We start from the raw sequence: 20,886 nt of genomic DNA, 5'->3' as shown, positions 1-20,886 counted from the left end.
CTTCCAGGGCTGGGCCTAGACAAAGTAGCCATTCTGTACCAAGGTCAAAGAGCTGGAGAGGACTCCTTGTGGCTGGGGTTTCAGTTTCATCTCATCCTTGCTCTGTGATTCCGTGGGTACCATCAGCCTTGGCCAGGTATGAGGAATTGTCCGTTACTAATATTTGCTCTGACTATTCTGCACAAAGATGCCCAGTAAGGAGGGAGCCAAGTCCTTGGCAGTTACTCCTGCAGTGCACAGGTGAATGGCCATAGTCCTTCTAGTCCCTTATTGCACTCTGTATTCCAAGAACTGTGAACACAGACGTTCGGAATCACTTTACAACCAAGACACCAGATATCTGAAATCATACCCCAGCTCTGACAAATCTTGCCTTCTGGGATCTGGAGACAAAGTAAGTTATTTGTGACTACTGCTGATCACTTCTGGAGCTGCCTTGAGGCTGGCCATGAGTGACCTGAAGCCACAATTTTCACTGAAGATCCAAACCTTAGATCACCTTTTATTTGCCTGGGGCTCTAAGGGGTCAAGGTAACATTAGGGATTATAAAAAAGATGCTGCAAGTGCCTGTGAGCCCAGGTTGTGCGGCAAGCTAGGGGGCCACCACAAACACTCCACAATGATTTGTCCACAGGCCTTGCTCAAGCACAGGCAAGGGACCTACCAGTAATCAGATGTGCACCATACACAGATTGCACCTGCTGATGAGAACCAGGAGGTTGTGGTCCTGCAACACAAATCTGCATACACCATAAGTCCCAGGGTGGCATTTTGGTCGATGCTTAGCAAATCCCTTCTTGCTGTGGGCATCAGGACAGAGGGAGCTGACAACACTCAGATGAGCTGTCCCACCCCAAATCCAAAGCACCAGCTCAGAGGCCTCATGCCATACTCCAAACATGATGGCTGGCCTATACACCTATCCTACTTGGGGCCTCTGTGTCCCTCTTCACCTCTGTCTGGTAGCTGTCCTGAACACTCCTGTCCAGAAAATAGGCAGGGGCTGCCACAGGAATCTTGAGCAAGTGATTAGCAACAACATCAGGATGGGGAAGAAGCTGGCCAAAAAACGGAATTTCCAAAAGGTAAATTTCTGTGTATTCACGCCTAATCCTTAGAAGTTGTGTAAACAATTTTTTTCTACCTTCCCCCATCAGTTGCACAATTTTTGTCTAGTCCAAACGTAATTTAAAATGAGGTAGGTAGTTTCTCTCTCCTCTGCCTTTGTCTTTGTGGTGACTGTCGAGGCCTGTGCCGTGAAAGCACCGGTCTCCCGTGCAGGCAGAGTGCCGGGGTGGGCACTGGCGACTGGTGGAGCGTCTCAGTTGGTGATCTTCTCAATCTCGTCCAAATCATCCGTGTCCAATCTTTCTATTTTCTTATCTGGGGAGAAAAATGAGAATTCAGAGAGAAATCAACGTGGGGCTCCCATGGAGACACACACCTAGGGAAGGGAGAGCACGGCAGGGAGAGGGGAAACACACGGTTCTGCCCAGCCTAGGAACGGGGCCATGCCTCTGGCCACAGCCATCTTTCCCTTGACCCCAAAGACTCCCGGTGCCTGAGCAAGGGACAGAGCCCTAGGCCCTTCAGCCTGGCCAGGGGGGCACTGTCATTCGAGTCCCTGGCCCTGAAAACTCGCCAGGTGTGCTCTGAGACTTCCATACTGTAGGAAAGGAGGGGACTGTTAACAGGGACACAGGCTTCTCTCGGGGCCACGGGAGAACCCCCTTTCCTCCCCTCCCTTGGACTTCCCCTGTAAGGAAAGGGCCCTGGCGGGGGCCACTCCCAACCACTCACTAAAATGCTCCTGGATTCTGTTGAGGATGTTCATGCTGTGCTTGCTGTCAACCATGTTCACTGCCAGGCCCCTCTTGCCAAAGCGGCCCGTGCGCCCGATCCGGTGCAGGTAGGTCTCGTTGTCCGGGTTCCCATCCTTGTCCACGGGGAGGTCAAAGTTGATGACGACAGAAACCTGTTCGACATCAATACCTGCATGAAAGACAGGTGGAGAGGAGTCAGGACGGGAGACGAAAACCACCGCCAACCAAGCGAGGCCGACACGCACCAGCTTCAGGTGGAAGGAAGAGTCTGGGGCAGGCCGGCTGTGGGATTCGGGGATGGGGGCACGCAGCGGAACCCAGAGGGAAAAAGAGAACTTGGGCAGGTGCTAACAAAATTACACCGCCAGTGAGCGAGCCTCTGCTAGACACCAGTACCTGGAGATGCAGCCAGAACCTCAGTGGGGGCCCCAGAGAGAGCAAGCACCGTCCTGAACCAGTGAGATGCTGGTGCGTGGCCTTCCAGCATCGGGGCCCCTGGCTTCTGTGACGGTTCTTATCTGCCGGGGGAATCCAGTCTCTCCAGCACCAACCCCACGTGGACTCCCTCAAACCAGCAGAGTGCCCCGTACAGGACGACTTCCCTGGCGACCCGGGGCCTGGCGGACAGACGCATTCCCTGCTCACCGCGGGCACACACGTTGGTGGTCACCAGCACCTTCTCTTTGCCCTCTCGGAAGCGCTCGATCACCGCAGCCCTCTGCTCCACCATCATTTCGCCACTCAGCAGGGCCACCTGGTGGCCTTCTTTTGAGAGCTCTGCTGCCAGCCAGCTCGCTGTTTTGCGGGTCTGGAGTGAACAGAATTGTTTTAAATGCATGTTTTTAATGTTTAAAAAAAAAAATCTGCAAAAAAGTGGTTTACTGCCATTAAAGTACATGAAGACCTGCTGAGTTGAGTCAGCAGGAAAGGCTTACCAATTTCACAAATAATGTTAGCCATGTCTTTTTTTTTTTTGATGAATTACTTAAATCATTTTAGTGTTCAGCTAGGAAGAGTGAGGTGTGAGCCAGAGGTCTTCATTCTCAAATAGTCTATATTCATAATGTTTTATAATTATTTCATTGGATGTTATCTGGAGTATTTTCCAAGTTATCTCTAAGAAGTAGAACCAAAGAAGGTTCAATTCTTCACAGTCTTTCCCTCATAACTCATTACAATCTGAGAATACTCCCTGAGGCAGGTGGAGGCGACTCATCATTTCCTTTCTGGCCACACAGGGCACCTGGTCCTCCTCAGCACTGACGGGGAGCGGGCTGAGAGGAGGGGCAGGAACCCCCTCCAGTGCAGCTCCTACCCCGGCAGCCCTGCCGCCTCCACTGCTACTCACATGGCAGAAGATCATGGCCTGAGCAATGGTGATGGCCCCGTAGAGGTTACACAAGGCCTGGAACTTCTCATCTCTGTTATTGCACAGGACGTAATACTGCTTGATGGTGTCCAATGTCTCCTCCTCGCGCTTCAGTTTGATAATGTTTGGGTCTGGGACCACTTTCTGGGCAAATTTCCATACGGAGTCTTCGAAGGTGGCAGAGAAAAGCAGCATCTGGCAGTTCCTGGGCAGCATCCTGCAAGGGAAGACCCAGGTATGTGGCATGATCCCGAGTCTCCCTGGAAGGAACAGAAGAAAGCCGCCCCGGCTTGCATGGTCTACATGCCCAGGAAAGTGGCAAAAGGGGGAGGAGAACAGCAGGGAGGAGGTGAGTGCAGCCATGGGGCAGGAATGGGGCTGGTGTTAGATCCCCTAAGTCTCCTTCCTCAACCCACGGTCAGTGCTGATGAGGAAACAGCCCATCGAACAAATGCTTCCGGAAGTACTAAAGTAAAGAACCTGACAGGAGCAAGAAGAGGTGTTTGAAGTAAAAGGAAAAGATGCTGCAGATCAGGAGGCTGAGAAGTTCCTTTTGGCTCAAGAGTTCCTACCTCTGGATGCGGATGCTCTGATCTTGGTGGCCCTGAGTAGCTATCATCACGTCAGCCTCATCCAGAACAAACACCTTGATCTTCTTGGGGTCGATGAACTTGAGCTTGGCGCACCAGTCCAGAACAGTCCCAGGGGTGCCAATGACAATGTGTTCACTGATCTTCTGACCTCTTTCCACTGTGGAGACAAGATGTTTTCTGTGGGTATTTCCATGGTAAAGCCAGCTTTCCTCTCTGAGAAAATCTAAAGCTATGATGTATTTTAATGCAACTGTTTTGATGTTTGCATTAATATCTTAAGGAAAGGTTAAAATATCACTATAGTATTTAATAATGTTGAAAAAACATAGTAAGGATAGAAACAGTGACAAGATGAAAGCCTCTTCAGTAGTGTTCTTGTCCATTCTTTGTAGTCATCCAGTTCTCTTTCAAGGAGGATCTGTTATCTTTCTTTCTTCTCTGTCAGCATCATTCCCCCAGCCCGAGGTTGCACTTCCTCACAAGCGCTCTCCAGTGCACTCTGCCCCTCAGCTATCCTGGCATCTACATCAAACAAGCCAGTTGCCTTTACACACCCCTTGCCCAGGTCAGAAAATAGGATTCATCATGAATGGCTTTGCTTTCTCAAACACAAACTGCTTCTCTTAGGTAAAGTGCTTCCCCAGACAAGACCTGGTGGGCCATGGCACGTTCTTGACTGTGTGTGGTTTGAAACTGAGATGTGGCTCTTCATTTTGAATTAGACGGCATTTATAGATTGAATTTAAGTCCTTTAATTACAACCTTGAGCTGACATACACAAACTCTTTCTAATCAATGCCAAAATTTTGCCCAAGTGTGAATGTTGAGTCAATTCAAAGCCAATAAATGCTGCTTCTTCCTTCTGTTAAACAAACCAATTACTGTCTCCCACAACAGTTACTCAGACTCTGGCATTCTAACTTCAACCCAAACTGCAAAATTTTAAATGTATTATGATCATCTTCCACTAAGTTTTATAATCTTACTACTTTTTACAAGCAACTTCAAGTTGGTATTGGGATATTGTACGCTGAGTGGATTTCTATGAGTCATAGTTACACGTGTTAAAGATTCATAGCCAAGCTTTCAACACTTTTCAAATTACTTAAATATTGTTAATTTGTTGCAAAACAAAAGTAGGAAAGATGAATAAAGAAAAAATAATAAAAATAAGCTCCAAACAAAAAACAAGACTCTTAAATACAGAGAACAAACTTTTTTGCCAGATGGGAGGTAGGTGGCGGTTGGATGAAATATACAGGGGATCCTTTACATTTATTACACTTATTTTGATGAGAACTGAGAAAAATACAGAATTGCTGTATCATTATATAGCTGAAACTAATAAAACACTCTGTTAATTATAACTCAGTTAAAAAAATTAAATGCCAGAGTTAATTGTCATGAATATTCTAGAACATTTTTGTTCTTCTAATGACATTAAAAAGAAATTAGGCAATTACACAAATCCAGAATGTGCAGCATTTTATGAGCAACTGGTCTGGCCTGTTCAAAAAGTCAGAGGTAGTGGGGGGAGGAGGAGGTGGAGGGACTATTCTAGATTTAAAGAAATGTAAGATACACAATACCAAATGCAGTGCATACACATCAATTTGATCTTGGTTCAAAAACAAAACCGCCATAAAGACAATGGGACTTTTAGGATTATCGGGGAAAAATAAAAATGGACTAGATACTAGTTCTTAGAGAATCTGCTAATTTTCTTGGTTGTGATAAGGGTTTTGTGGGTATGCTTAAGAACGTCCTTATTATGAGATGCATGCTAAAGTATTTATTTAAAAAAATTTTTTTTAAAGATTTCTTTAAGGGACACCTTGGTGGCTCAGTGGGTTAAACATCTGCTCTCAGCTCAGGTCATGATCCCAAGGTCCTGAAATCGAGTCCCACATTGGGCTCCTTGCTCAGCACGGAGCCTGTTTCTTCCTATCCCTGCTGCTCCCCCTGCTTGTGCTCTCTCTCTGACAAATAAATGAATGGAATCTTTAAAAAGAAAAAAAAAGATTTTTTAAGTAGGCTCCACTCCCATTGTGGAGCACCATGTGGGGCTTGAATTCACAACCATGAAATCAAGACCTGAGCTGAAATCAAGAGTCAGCTGCTTAACCGACTGGTAGCCATCCAGGTGCCCCAAGATTTTATTTCCAAGTAACCTCTACACCCAATGTGGGGCTCAAACTCACAACTCTGAAATCAAGAGTCACATGCTCTCCTGACTGAGCCAGCCATGTGCCTCCATTCTAAAGTATTTAGGAGTAAAGATCCACAGCGTCTGCAGTTTACTTTCAAATGGTTCCCCCAAAACATACACACACATATAGAGTAAATTTGGCAAAATGTTAAATTTTTGAATCTAGGTGAATTGTTCATTTTTATTATTTCAACTACTGTATGTGTTTTGAAATTTTTAAAATAGAAGTTGTTAGGTTAATGAATTAGGATCACATGTTCATACTCACATTTATTGCCTCGGACAGCATAAGCTAGCTTCAGTTCAGGGTAAAATTTGCCCATCTGCTCAATCACTTTTCCCGTTTGAAGGGCGAGCTCATAAGTTGGGGAGAGGCACAGACACTGGCAGGGAGAGAGTGCAGAGTGAGATCTCAAGGGCAGTGGGGGATCACCGTCAGGACTTACTCCTCCAGCTAAAGCTGAAGAAGAGCATGTAAATTAAAGTGCAGGCCATTTGATTCTTTAAGCTGCAAAGTCTTAAGTTAGAATTCGTAAGGGTTAGAACTCTGGCTGGGTAAATACACTTGAAAGTAGCTTTTGGCCACAGGAATACAAAAACCCACATGAGAGCACAGATCTGAAATTCCAGGTGGAGATTAGCTTCCTTTTCACTTACTCAGAAAGTTCTCAGAACTTTCCAAAGGACGATAGTTGTAGATGGCAGAGGTTTTTTCTTTCTTTTTTTTTTAAAGATTTTATTTATTTATTTGACAGAGAGAGAGAGAGGGAACACAAGCAGGGGGAGTGGGAGAGGGAGAAGCAGGCTTCCCGCCGAGCAGGGAGCCCGACGCGGGGCTTGATCTCAGGACCCTGGGATCATGACCCAAGCCGAAGGCAGATGCTTAACGACTGAGCCACCCAGGCGCCCTAGAAGAGGTGTTTTTTTTTTTTTTTTTTTAAAGTAAAGGTGCCAAGCCTGTCAGCAGTATCTCAGAACTGGCAAACCGTGGAAAGGGAATAGGATGCATGTTGCTACTGGAAGATCAACCATATTGTTTGTGCTATAGACGAGGTGTTCTGGTTTATGTAAAAAGTAATATGCATCTTGGCTTTTAGTCCATCAAATGTAATTTCTAGCTACACATTAGCAGAAAATCCAAATTTACCAAGCCCTTACCTGGGGGTATCTGTTTGCAGGTTCTACTTGGCTGAGCATGGCCAACACAAAGGCAGCTGTTTTACCAGTGCCAGACTGAGACTGGGCAATTAAGTTCTGTGGGCTGCACAAGAAAACAAACTGTTTAGGGGCTTAAATCTCAAGTATCCTTTTAGTTAATAACAATGAAGAATAAATTAGTTTATGGAAGGAGGCTTTGATTTCTGCAATAGTTACACGTGCTTGCCCCACAAACACAAAGCACCACAGAGAGAAGACTGGTGGGATTTAAAGCACTCCATATCTTTTACTCTCAACACAGCAGCCAGTGATTCTTTTAAATGTGAGTCAGCACATGTCAATGCTCTGCTCAAAAGCCTTCCAGTCACTCCCCATTTCGTTCAGAGTAAAAGTAAAAGTCCTGCATTACAGGGTCCTACCTGATCTGGCTCCCTAGTAGTTCTCTGTTCTCAGCTCCTACCACCTGCTTCCTTACCCACCCCACCACAAAGGCCTTGGTGCTGCCCCGAAAGCATGCCAGCCATTCCCCCATCCCAGGGTTTTCTGTACTCCGCTGGGACCACTGTCCCCAAATGACATGTCAACTCTCTCTCCTTCCAGGCTTTGCTCACACATCACCTACTTGATGAGATCCTACCCTAAGCACTTGATTAAAATTGCAACCTACTTTGAAATGCCTTAAAAAATGAGGTATTGGTGGATAGCTATGTGATAAAGTACAGTAAAATGTTAGTGAGTGTCTAGGTGATGGACATATGGGTGTTCACTATAAAATCCTTTCAACTTTAGGGCACCTGGATGGCTCAGTTAGTTAAGCATCCAACTCTTGATTTTGGCTCAGGTCATGAGATCTAGCCCTGTGTGGGGCTCTGTGCTGGGCATGGAGACTGCTAAGATTCTCTTCCTCTGCCCCTCCCCACCCCACTTTAGTGCTCTCTCTCTACTCTCAAAAAAAAAATCCTCTTGATTTTGTTTTTTGACAATTTTCATAATATAATGTTGGGGGAAAATTGCAGTCAGTTCCCTTGGTATTCCTGATCTCCCTTATTATGCTCTTTTTCTCATTAGCATTTATCACTTTTTTTTTTTTAAGATTTTATTTACTCATTTGACCCACAGAGAGAGAGCACAAGCAGGGGGAGTGGCAGGGAGACAGAGGGAGAGGGAGAAACAGGCTACCCACTGAGCAGGGAACCTGATGCGGGGCTTGATCCCAGGACCCTGGGATCATGACCTGAGCCGAAGGCAGATGCTTAACCCACTGAGCCACCCAGGCGCCCCAGTATTTATCACCTTCTTTAAAAACAGCTTTTAAGTGTACAATTCAGTGGCATTAATTACATTTACAACTTACTGTCTAACACACTATATACTATATATCTTATTTATTTTTAATAAAAATACATTTAATAAATTTAATAAAAATAATCTATACTCAAGATTAAGCTCCTTACAGGCAGGAATTTTGGTCTGCTTTGTTTACTAATGTAACCAAATGCCTAGGATAGTATCTGTTACATACCTGCACTCAATACATATTTGTAAATGAAGAAAGGTACTAGATAATTCTCTCAGGTCTCTTCTAACATTGATGATTTAAAAATTGAACATACTTAGAGGTGCATAAATGGAATATTTATTTGTTTCACATTGGTCATTCGTATTTATAGATCTTAATGCTTTTCATAGATGCTCAAAGTGTCAAGCTAAAAAGAGACATTATTCATCATGAAAAAAGTCACTATTAAGACAGAGAACAAAGAAAAAGAAAATACAGACCTAAAATGTCTATTTTTAGACTATACAAGAGGAGTTTCAGGATTTAGGATTATATGCAGTACAACTTTACATAATCATATATAACGTAGGGATCAGTTTTTATAACAAGTTCCGCATGCTCTTGAATGTTCTTGCTCAAAATGTGGTCTGAAACTAGCAACATCAACATCACTTTAGAAGCTTCTTAGAAATAGTGAACCTCAGATGGACTGAAATGAGAATCTGCATTTTAATAAATTCCTAGGAGATTCATGTGCCTATGAAAGCATGAAAAGCACTGCACTACAGAACCGCCTTAGTAATTACCCTATTCTGGTTTCCCAGAATCCTATTTGGTTTTTGTTTACTATATTTGACACAATACATTTTATATATCCATCTTATGAAAGCATGGTGTATATGAATGATGAATGTTTATTTACAAACGTAGAAAGATGATCATCTAAGTTTTTAAAAAGCATTTAAGATTTCATATGGTTCCATTTTTTTCAAAAAGGTATAAATATGTGAGTTTATGTAAAAAAAGTTTATAAGTCTCTAAATGTTAGTATAGTGGGTGGGAGAAGATTACAAGCAATTTTTCTTATTTTTTATTTTCTAACTTTGCTAAAATAAGCATGTATTATCAGTATAGTTTTTTTAAAATAGAAAATTAAAAAAATGGAAAATTAAAAATGGGATAGAGTTGTATCAGGACACATACGGCTCAGCAAGCATCAAAGGTAGTGCGTTCTCTTGTATCTTGGATGGACGGTTAAAGCCCATGGCATAGACTCCCTGGAGAAGCTGTGGTTTCCTGGGAAAACAGAGATGAAAGTCACTGTCTCTTTGGTTGAGGAACGAACCCAAATATCTGAGGGATTTTTTTCCTCTCTTTCTTACTGTTGTTACACACAGTTTACTTACAACTAATAATACTTGAATTGTGCACTTTGCACAATTCACATTACCTGGAAATTTTACTTAACAGCCCAAAGCAGCTAAATTCTTTGATTAAACTTGTATTAGCGAGCAGCAGCTCTTTCTGCCCATGGGTCCTGTGCTCCTGCTTTAATAAAATCACCTTTTTGCATAAAAAAAGTAAAAAAATAAACTTGTATTAGCTAAAAATGTTCTGTGATAAAATATATATACACATACACACAGACATAATAGGCCTAGGGTCTCTATCTAACACAAAGGGGAGAGTCAGAAAGTAAACACTCACAGCCGAAGCTCCTCAAAGGACTTCACTGAGTAGAGCGGGGAATTTGGGTCCCGCTGCAGGACTTCCACCTGGTTTGTGTTATCCACAAGGTTGCTTCTGATCAGCTTGTTGAGTAAGGACTGGGCAGCTCTGTCCTCTGTCAGGAAAAAGACAGCAAAGAATTTTATTTTTGTAATTTTTTTTGAGAGCAAAGAATTTTAAAAGGCCATGAAATCCACCATGAGCTCATCTGAATTCACTTGTCATTGGCATTTTAAGCACTAACATGTATTCATGCTAGGACTTCTAATTCAAGACATATCGTAATTTTGACTTATAAATAGAATTAAAATTGCTTTATTAAAGATTAAGATTTTGATACTGGTATCATGCAGTTTGGCCTCATACTCCTCTCCAGGACTCTATTCCAAACCCTCCTTTCTGGAGGTTATCTACTCTTCCTATGTCAGCCGAAGTACTTACTCCCCAATTTGTGCTCAATAGAAAATTGAAAATTATTAGCTTGGCCCAATGAAAAAAAAAACCCAGAAATTAACAAAGTTTGTATCTTGATATCATAAGCTGTATGTTGTTATCCACCTTTAATGTGTCCAAATAGCATTAATTTTAGTAGACAATGGGGATGCAACTTAAAATTTCTTTTATAATGCCCTGTAAAAGATCATCATTCAGGGCATATTTCCTGCGGCTGTTGAAGTTCATCAATTGCTCAAAGTAAAATTTCTCTAAAATGTAAACATTGAGAATTCCTTAAACAACTATGTTGAGTGTTTATTAGCACTATGACTCCCACTGAAGTCAAGCCAAGTTGGGTATAAAAATGAAGCCTTGTAACAATCTATTCTCTTAAGACTGTAGAACCTCATGGGTATAGCTCTAGGCTGTGTTACCTTTCTCTTCTTCATCTGCCTTCTCTGCATTAGCATTGGTCTTGACAACAGCACCTTTATCAGACACAAAGTGGCCGTCATTCAATATTACATCCCATACCCAACAGCTGAGACAATTCAAATTCTATGAGACACTAGAAATGTGAAGGCCTGGGGAGCAGAAAAATAAATGAGGAAACCAAGCCACAGATAAAAGCATTTTATTGTTCTTAAATAAACAAAGGTATGGAACAATGCTTATATTTCAGTTCTTCCCTATTCCGAGTCCTCTCATGGTACATCAAACACTAATGGGACTTTCCCTCATAGCATCGGTATTTCTGAATGTTACAGAAAGATGATCAGAGCAGGCAATGATCACAAACCACCTTGATGCTCAACAGAGGAGTATCTATGCAAACCATATTTCATCAGTATATGAACACTGTAATGCCATTAAGATTCTATGTATATAAACTGTTGTTTAATAGAAATGTATATTCAAACAACATTGTAGGTATGAAAAAATTACAGAAAAAGATTGTAAATGAATTTGGAATGAGGTTAATGTTACTATCCACCCCCCATCATATTATGTACATCAACAAAAATTTAATGGAAATCTTGGATTTTGGGTAGACATTTCAGAATGGCAATAGGTTAACTCTCAGGTTGCTCATACTTTGTCTGTTGTATATTCTCATGGTCAGTAATATAAGTCAATTAGGTATCCTCATGCTTATTTTAAGCACAATACAAAGCAAAACAATCCAGTTTAGTTCCCAAATCAAATGACTGCCAGTATCTGCCAGCCCCCTGCTTGGTAAATATATAATTTTTTTTTTCCAGATAGTTATTATGTCAAAGCAGAAATACTAAAGGAAATCACATTTGTTTTCAAACTAGCTTTTACTCACCATTGGCATCTGGTTTGATTTTCTCTTCCTTAAGATGCAAGTTGCTCAACTAAATGGAGAATATGGGGGGAGGGGGGAAAGTGTCAGGAAAATCACTTGAAAGATTTTGAATCAACAGAGCCTCCCCAGTGAAGCTGGGGAGAAATGAGCTACTCTCAAGATCTATTCATTAAGTTGTTCTGATGGGCTCCTTTTGTCGACTAAATGAGTGAGAATAAACAAAATTTCCCATAAACATAGTAGAAAAAAAAAAAACTGGTTACACAAATGACTCAAAATCCACACTCCCTAATTACAGTCCCTAGAGAAAATTATAATTTATGAGTTTGCTTAATGCCCTGATTACAAAGACTCTCTCAGTAGAATACCGTTTGTCATTCTCTCATATTCCAAACAACAGGAAATTTTAAAAGATATTGGAAAATGCAATCACACTTCAGACAGAGAACATCAAGGTGGGAGGGCTGCAACAAAAAGCATCTGTGAATAGGAATCAGTTACGTTGCACGATATGTTTGAGCTACAGGACCACAACATGCTGATATGCACCCTCACATTCAGGTTGCCTTGTTTTTTGCCTTGTGGTGGAAGTCTAATATTTTAAACTGAACAGTCTGGGGCATTGTGGCACACTGTGTAATCAAAATACCTAGCAATCTGAAGTAGGAATACAAAGGAAGGGTCAGAGCAGAGAGACATTTCAGAGAAAGAATTATTTGGACTTTGATCAAACACTGTAAATTAGGCATATCCTGGTGGGACTTATCTCCTCTATTAGAATGAAAATACCCTTTTATTTGTCAGTTTCACCTCATAAAAGCTGGGGGGGTAGAAAATACCTTAAAGACAGGAGTATTTTTGTTTAATTGATCTTTAGACCTAGCACAAAGCAGGTGCTCTAATCATAAAATATTAAGTGGGGCTTAGGACATCATCTAGTGAAGGGGAAGAATGAAAATGGCTATTTCTTAAAGCACCACCTACATTGGTTATGTTTTGAGGTTCATTCTGCCTTTCCTCTAACTCCAGGAAAGGGGAAAGGCAAGAGAGAAATGAAACAAACCTCTGTTTTAATGTATGGTTAGTTGGGATGGAGGAACCACACTTCTATTGTTGGAAACTGAAAAGGGAGTTTCTGGTGTCTCTGCTTTGGTGGTAGGGGATGGGGAGTAGGGAGGAACACGCTGGAGAGACTGGCAAGAAAGGAAATGGCAAAAAAAGGAAATCATAAAAGCAGTAAAAATCCTTCATTAACTCCACATGATAGCAAATACACTAACAGACAATGAATATGAAGTGACCAGTGCAGTGCATGATACACAGCAGGTGTTCAATATATTTTAGTCTTCTCTAAAACACTTCTTCACATCCTACCAACAAACCCTGTTTAAATGTAGTATCCAGGTCTATTAAGAGGGAGAGGGCAAGATTGCACGGCGGGGGAGAGAGACAGACAGACAAACATACAGACAGACTGCCTGACTTACTGGCAATATTTACAACAGTTAGGTTAATAGTACTCATTCCTAGGGTGATAACTGCTAGCTAAAACAAATGATAGGGCTGAGGTATAAATGAGTTAATGAAGTATAAATGAGTTACAAACATCTATTACTGTAAAACATTTTAATATTCAATGATAAAAAGGACAAACCATTCTTTTGTTGATATACTGTTCAAATTGAAGTTAACAGAGTAAAGTAACAGTTAAAGTAACTAAAATGCAATATGTAGTAAAGTTGGTAGTAACAATGTAAATGAAACCAACAGATATTTTGATTACAACGTATCAGGATTCTGGAGAGGTTCCAGCGGAATCTAAAAACAAACTTGCTCCTCACTTGGCTCTGAGGACCTCCAAGCCTGTAAAGCAGAGACAGTGAAGTCTGTATTACCCAGTGCAATGTGCGTGAACTGAACACTGAAACTTATAATGAAAGTATAGTTAGGGGCGCCTGGGTGGCTCAGTTGGTTAGGCGACTGCCTTCGGCTCAGGTCATGATCCTGGAGTCCCGGGATCGAGTCCCACATCGGGCTCCCTGCTCAGCAGGGAGTCTGCTTCTCCCTCTGACCCTCTTCCCTCTCACGCTATCTCTCATTCTCTCTCTCTCTCTCAAATAAATAAATAAAATCTTAAAAAAAAAAAAAAAGAAATTGCCAAGTGCCGGGCACTATCATTTAAAAAAAAAAAAAAAAGAAAGTATAGTTAGCTTAGATACCTTCCTTTGCTTTATTTACTTGGACCAAAGAGGAGAAACCAATTTCTCTTGTAACTTCAAAAACCATTCTGAAATTAACCAAAAGGCAACAAAGCAAAAAATCCACTTTTTAATAGCCATATTTTCAAGGCCTTTAATATTTTAGTTTTTAAGATATGTTAAAATAATTGAAAAAAATAAAATAATTGAAAACTACAGTTACACATTGCATTTTATTCAAAAGCTACTTGAGAAAGGATTCTTGAGACATAAAAGATTTAAAGGTAAGTGAACTATACAGAACAGGGATTATCTCTGGCAAAATGGTGAAGTAGAGGACATAGAGTAGAGTCATACGCATCAATTTTCTTATCTGTGTGTCCTCCTCTAAAAAGAAATCTCCCAAAGGAACAGAGGGGAACAAAGAGAGGAGCCACTGGAGGAGGAGGAAATAAATATAAATAGAATCTAGTATTTTCTTATCTAAAATAAATAATGAAGCTTAATGAATATTTAAAATACAGTAACCTTGCACTACACACATCACTGTCACCTATGTCATGCAGTGTCCTCAGTGAGAGTTCCATAAGGCCGAGGGTAACAGAGGCGTCTTTACTCATTTGCTCAGTTTTGGAATATTGTGATCTAATTTACTTGTGCATGGTTAAGTAGATTCACAAATCTTATCCAGGTTCAACTATCTAATCCATAGGATATGGACAACTAATTTAAAAGATTCCTGCAGGGACACCTGGGTGGCTCGGTTAAGTGTCTGTCTTTGGCTCAGGTCATGATCCCAGGGTCCTGGGATCAAGACCCACGTTGGGCTCCCTGCTTCTCCCTGCCCCCCCCCCAATAAAATATTTTTAAAAACATTTTTAAAAAAAGGATTCCTGCAAAGGAACTGTGATTTATGGATAATAACAATTGCTATTACTTACGTAGCACTTATAACAAGCATGTCCATAACTCAATGAGGTAGGTATTATGATTATCTCCATTTGGAAACTGAGGCACAGAAAGATTAAGCAATTTGCCCAAAGTCATATAACTAGTAAATGATGGATCCAGAATACAAATTCTAGACTGTCTGGCTATAAAGACTAAGGTTTTAACCTCTACAGAATGGTGCCTGTCATAGTTAATACTACTCTCATAGAAGATAATCATTTTAAGGATGATACAGTGGTGCAGCCACTCTGGAAAAGTCTGACAGTTCCTCAAAAGTTAAACATAGAGTTATTATATAATCCAGAAATGCCACTTCTAGGTGTATACCCAAGAGATTTGAAATGTCCACACAAAAACTTGTACATGAACAATCATAGTAACATTATTCATAATAACCAAAAAGTAGAAACAATCTAAATGCTCATCAATGGACACTGATGAATGGATAAATATGATATATCTAGACAGTGGACTATTATTTGGCAATAAAAAGTAATGACACCTACTGCAACATGGACAAACTTTGAAAATATAATGCTAGCATCCAGACACAACAGACCACATATTGTATGATTCAATTTATATAAAATATCCAGAATAGGCAAATCTAAAGAGACAGAAAACAAATCAGCAGTTGCCAGAGAAGGGTGGGGAGAAGGCAGTGACTGCGAAAGTTTGAGGGAACTTTTGGAGGTGGTGGAAATGTTCCGTATCTTGATTGTGGTGGTGGTTACACAACTGAATGCCTTTGTCAAAATTCACTGAACAAGGGTGAGTTGTACTACATGTAAATTACACCTCAATAAACTTGACTTAAAAATTGGGCCAGTCCAAGAGATCCAACAGTCAACTAGTAAGAATTCTTGAAAGAGGGCAAAGGAAAAACAAAGGTGGAGAAATCAACAACGAAATATTTCAAGAAACTTTCTCATAACTTAAGGACAAGAATTTTCCAGATTGAAAGGACCCACCCGGAGTGCCTGGGTGGCTCAGTCGGTTTGGCGGCTGCCTTCAGCTCAGGTCATGATACCTATACCTGGGTCCTGGGATCGAGCCCCGCATCTGGCTCCCTGCTCGGTGGAGAGCCTGCTTCTCCCTCTCTCTCTGCCTGCTGCTCTACCTACTTTTGCTTTCTCTCTCTGTGTCAAATAAATAAATAAAACCTTAAAAAAAATAGATGATACAACAGCCCACCCAGTGGCCAGCAAAATGGATGAAAAAAGACCCATACCAAGATTCATTATCATGAATTTTCTGTATACTGGAAACAGAAGATTCTTCAGGATTACAAAGAGAAAAACAGGTCACATCAGGAATCAGAATGGTCTCAGACATTTCAATAACCAATAAAGAAGTCTAAAAGACAATGAAACAATGCCTTTAAAATTTGGTAGGAAATTAATTTCCAACCTACAGCTCTATACCCAGCTATCCAAATGATAGGGCAAAATAAGGTATTTCCAGAAATGCAACAGTATCATAAAAACAAACAAAACTTCTGATACACCTCTAGAAAGCTGATGGGTGATTTCACCAAATCAATAAAGATGGAGAGAAGGGATATAGAAAGGAGGGGATCCAACACAAGAGAAGAGTGAATCCTCAGAATGAAGGTGAAGGGAAGTCTGCCCTGTTCCCCTCCAGTCACTGAAATGAGTTCTCTCTAAGCATAAGGAGAACTAGTCCAATATGAAGCAGGCTAAAAGACCTGGGGGAAATAGAATTAACAGAATACTTTTTTTTTTAACTAAAGATTTTATTATTTATTTTAGAAAGAAAGCGGTGGGGGGGAGGCTGAGGGGGAGAGAAACAATGTTAAGCAGACTACACGCTGAGCGTGGATTCCCATGTGGGGATCAATCTCACCACCCCAAGATCATGACCTAAGCTGAAATCAAGAGACGCTTAACTGACTGAGCCACCCAGGCGCTCCAAATTAATACTTAATGTGTCTGAACATCCTGAGATAAACTAAACAATTAGCAAAGAGCTTGGGGTTGAGTTGGGATAAGAACCAAAAACATGAAGCAAAAATGCAAGGCAATTATAAATTCCAAGGAAAAACAAAGTTTTATAGGAAAGTAAAAGTATTCATAAGCTACTAATAATGTAAACATGAAATACTGATCTAACTAAAATTATAATGAAAAGGTAGGGAGTGGGAAGGTGTGCATCTGTGGTGGAAAAAGGATGGAGGAAAGAATCAAAATCAGAAAAAAAAATCAAAATCAGTAAATGCCTAAAATTGAAAATTCAAAAACTAGCAGAACAAACATGCTATTTAGAGAACAAGGAGGTCAATGATGTAAATTAGCTTCAAGAAAACTATTAGTTGTTTCTGAGGAGGAAAAAATTGGTAGTGGTGGAACCAGTTTTTAAAACTATTTGACTCGGGGCGCCTAGGTGGCTCAGTCGTTAAACATCTGCCTTCAGCTCAGGTCATGATCCCAGCGTCCTGGGATCGAGTCCCGCAGCAGGGAGCCTATTTGTCCCTCTCCCACTCCCCCTGCTTGTATTCCCTCTCTCGCTGCCTGTGTCAAGTAAATAAAATATTTTAAAAAACTATTTGATTCTTTGAATTATGTGCATATATTATCAGTCATATAAAAAGTAAGAAAAAGTCCTTGTTCGCAAGAAATTCACAGAAATAAGTACTAACAGAAGTAGGTTCAAAGCACTATCAGAACTTAAGAGTGTTTAGGTGGAGGAATTAATTCTACATAGTCACGTTTAAGTCATATCTTGGTTAATGTGTGTGAGGCCCAGAATGAAGTTAAGGTGATCAGAAGAGGATTTACTACCAGGCCTACAGAATCGGTCATTCATCATCATTAAGCAAGCAAGTACACAAAGATGAGTAAGCCACGGTCCCAGAGCCCAGGAAGCTCAGAATCCAGAGGTGGAGAATGACACAAAGGTGATTATAATCCAAGTGGGGAGAGTGCAACAATCTACAATCAGTCTTGATTCCCGGAAGACAGGCGGCTGGACTCTTCATCCATGGGAGCACTCACCCGCTCTTATGTAACCCAGGAGGCGGATGGATAAACAAAGCCAGCTCAGGGTCCAGGCTCCATCCTCACATGCGCCCCATACCCGTCCTGACCAAAGTAGCGAGTGTCCTATCCAGGGGTGATCTCCGGACAAAACTGACCCCCTGACCCTTTTACGGCTGAAGCCAACTCACCGACTCGGCCGCCGCCTCCTGTTCGTCCACCGCCAGGGCCCACGAGTCGGTGGCCATGGTCCCAGGCGCCGGTGAGACGCTGGTGCTGGCAGACTCCCTGACTGGGGCGGCGCGATCGTGGGGTCCCTGGGATCGCAGCAAGCCGAGCTCCAGCCCCACCGAGGGAGAAGTCATTCGCTCAGGCGCTGGGGACCGGAAGTGGCGCGCCGTAGTGACGTCAGATCTGCGCCCACCCAGCCGCCCCTCGCCCACTTCGAGCTGTAGTTTCCATCGCTTTCAGACCCCCAACCCTGACCCCTGCTTAGCTCAGGCTTTCTTCTCTAACGTCCAGAAACTCTGACTGCCAACTGGCTCTCCAACCCACGAGCAAAACCACTTTCCCACCCAGCACGCCGGCATAGAAGCTCATATAGATTGACTATATCAAAACACAGAACCATTACAGATAAAGTAGTCACCAAAATGCGTATTGAAACAAGATCTTAAAGTTGGTCATTTTCAGTGTCCAGGGGTTGGCAGTCAGCCATGTCAAACACCATTTGGTTAAAAATTTATCCCGCAAACTATGTGGCAACACCACTTACAGGAATTTCACCTTCAAAAAATACTCAAGGAAGGTGCTAGGGAAATGTGTTCCAGGTAGAGGATCGGACACAAGAAAAAGCAAGGAGGTTTGTGTCTGAAGGACACAGTTCTTGTGGGGATTGATAAGAGCCAGGGATGAAGAGATTGGTAGGAGATAGAGGCAAAGGGCCACGCAAAGCGGCTTAATGGGCAAATGAGTTCATTCCAGGGAACTCTTCTCCATCTGTCGTGACTTTTGGAGTTAGCTGTGCCTGGGTTGGAATCCCAGCGCTCCCATATAAAAGTTGCGTGATTGGGAGAATTTTTTTAAAAGGAAAAAAATATCTTGGACTTTTAGAAGAGGTAAAATAAGGAATAAGTGTGACACTCCCTTTCCCTTAACTGGAAACAAACAAGGTTCTCTCCCCTTGTTACTTCACTATAAAGAAGCTGGGCATTTTCCTGCAGGCTGAGAAAATGAATCCCCACTTATCTCTCTTTGCCACCATTCTACTTCAGTAAATTAATTTCAAGCAGTAGTGGGCTCTATGTGGGATTTTACCTGTAGAGTAAGAATGTTCAGAAAAGGGTAAAAGTTCCAGGCAATACTGTATTTGCCATGATTCTTTTTCTCCTGTATGCTTGAGGGGGTTCATTTGGTGAAGATTTTTTGGAACCTACAGGGGAGGGTGTTCAAAAAGAAAAAGGCAAACACACAGCCAAAGAAGCCATGACCTACATCTCATCATATTAGAAGCAATCCTAGGAATATTTTGCCAGCAAAATTATATTGATCACAGGGTTAATGGAGGTTAAGGATTTTTTTTTTTAAGTTTAATGAGGTTAAAAAAGAAATCATCCGAGGTGCAGGACTATATATAATAGGATCCACTTGTGGAAAAGAAAACCCTCATGTGCTTGTAGATACTATAGAAAATGTATGAGATACACACAAATCTGCTAACAGTAACTGCTTCTAGTAAGGGCCTCTAGAAATCTGGGGTGGGAGAAGACTTCCTTTTCGTTCTGTACATTTCATCCTCTTAAATTTATTTTCCACGGGCATATTTTCCTTTTAAAACTGTATTTCAGACAAACAAAGGGAATAATATAATAAACACCTAGGTTCCCACCTTAGGGCTTAAGAAAGAAAACAATTAAGATTTGATCGAAGCCCCCAAGAGACAGCAGCTCTCCTGAATTATGGTGCTTATCCTTCCCATAAATGCTTTTTACCACGTGTTGCTTTCTTTATAAAACAAAACAACCCAAAACTTAATAAGCATCAGTATGCTAGGGTCTCCTGTCTCCACCCCCAGATACCAGCACAACGTGAGACACCTGCTAAGAAGAAATCTGGCTTCCAAAGCCGAGCGTGGAGAGAGGAATCAAGGTTATAAGAGCAGCTGGATTAGAATGCAGCCTCCTGCATTTACTCCCACATGATCTTGTGGCAGCCTCCGTATTCTCTGAAGTCATGGTTAAGTACCCACTGCATCATTCAATGATTCAACAGTCAAAAGGTTATGTGATATAGTGACAGGCCTATGTCGAAGGCTTGATAAATATTAGCTATTGTTACTATTCTTGGCTCTCCCTTCCAGGGGTGGGGGTGAGGAAGACGCCTAAATGTGGAAAAAAGGGTCTTGTTTCTAATCTCAGAGATACTCACATCGCCCACGGGCAAGGCAAGCGGAAAGCGCCCCAGGGCGCGGCCTCGGATGCGGCCAGCAGCCCCGGCCATTGCCCCACAGCATGGCGGTTACCTCCGCCAACGGCCACTCACCGCCCCAACCTCATTGGCTGAGGCCTGGAAGCCTGTCCGGCCAGCCAATCAGCGGAGGGGATGGCACAGGCTTGGGCAACCGTGCCCAGGTGCCCAGGGGGGAAAGGCTGAGTCTAGGCTCCAGCAAAGTATCCTTTGTGCATTGAACTTTGTCATTTTTTGCTGAATATCCAGCTCCTTTGCTAGACTGGAAACTTTATGAGGGTAGAGCAGTGTCTGCATTCCTTAATGTTGACCTTGAGGGACTAATGCATAATTGATACCCATTTGGTGAA

General features: G+C 42.0%; 1 protein-coding gene across 4 annotated transcripts; it reads right to left on the bottom strand.

The window, feature by feature from the left end:
* Positions 1 to 469: 469 nt before the first annotated feature.
* DDX19B (DEAD-box helicase 19B) lies at positions 470 to 20,598 on the bottom strand. Of its 4 annotated transcripts, none has more exons than XM_025888884.2 (12): positions 20,498 to 20,598; positions 11,926 to 11,974; positions 11,030 to 11,083; positions 10,140 to 10,275; positions 9,636 to 9,728; positions 7,154 to 7,256; positions 6,264 to 6,378; positions 3,766 to 3,943; positions 3,173 to 3,410; positions 2,470 to 2,632; positions 1,802 to 1,993; positions 470 to 1,384 (listed from the first exon to the last, which is right to left on the bottom strand). In XM_025888884.2, exons 1-12 carry the CDS (start codon positions 20,567 to 20,569, stop codon positions 1,323 to 1,325), a joined length of 1,455 nt encoding a protein of 484 aa, XP_025744669.1. In that variant the 5' UTR covers positions 20,570 to 20,598; the 3' UTR covers positions 470 to 1,322. The 4 variants fall into 4 exon arrangements, with proteins under 4 accessions (XP_025744669.1, XP_025744668.1, XP_025744670.1 ...); XM_025888883.2 differs by lacking the exon at positions 20,498 to 20,598 and adding an exon at positions 18,262 to 18,599; XM_025888885.2 differs by lacking the exons at positions 11,030 to 11,083; positions 11,926 to 11,974; positions 20,498 to 20,598 and adding an exon at positions 18,262 to 18,437.
* Positions 20,599 to 20,886: the final 288 nt, after the last annotated feature.

Source organism: Callorhinus ursinus, unplaced genomic scaffold, assembly GCF_003265705.2.
Source record: "Callorhinus ursinus isolate GAN/ISIS: 27379988/994484 unplaced genomic scaffold, GSC_fseal_2.0 scaffold37, whole genome shotgun sequence".
Lineage (NCBI taxonomy): Eukaryota > Metazoa > Chordata > Mammalia > Carnivora > Otariidae > Callorhinus > Callorhinus ursinus.
This window is presented reverse-complemented; position numbering and strand designations above follow the sequence as displayed.

Bases quoted from the DNA above. Each gene is read 5' to 3' on its own strand.
- DDX19B (XM_025888883.2), bottom strand. From the start codon at position 18,435: ATGACTTCTCCCTCGGTGGGGCTGGAGCTCGGCTTGCTGCGATCCCAG. The intron at 11,975-18,261 runs GTGAGTTGGCTT...TTCTCCATTTAG, and splicing joins AGGAGGCGGCGGCCGAGTCG to TTGAGCAACTTGCATCTTAA. The intron at 3,944-6,263 runs GTGAGTATGAAC...TTGTCTCCACAG, and splicing joins TGCTGTCCGAGGCAATAAAT to TGGAAAGAGGTCAGAAGATC.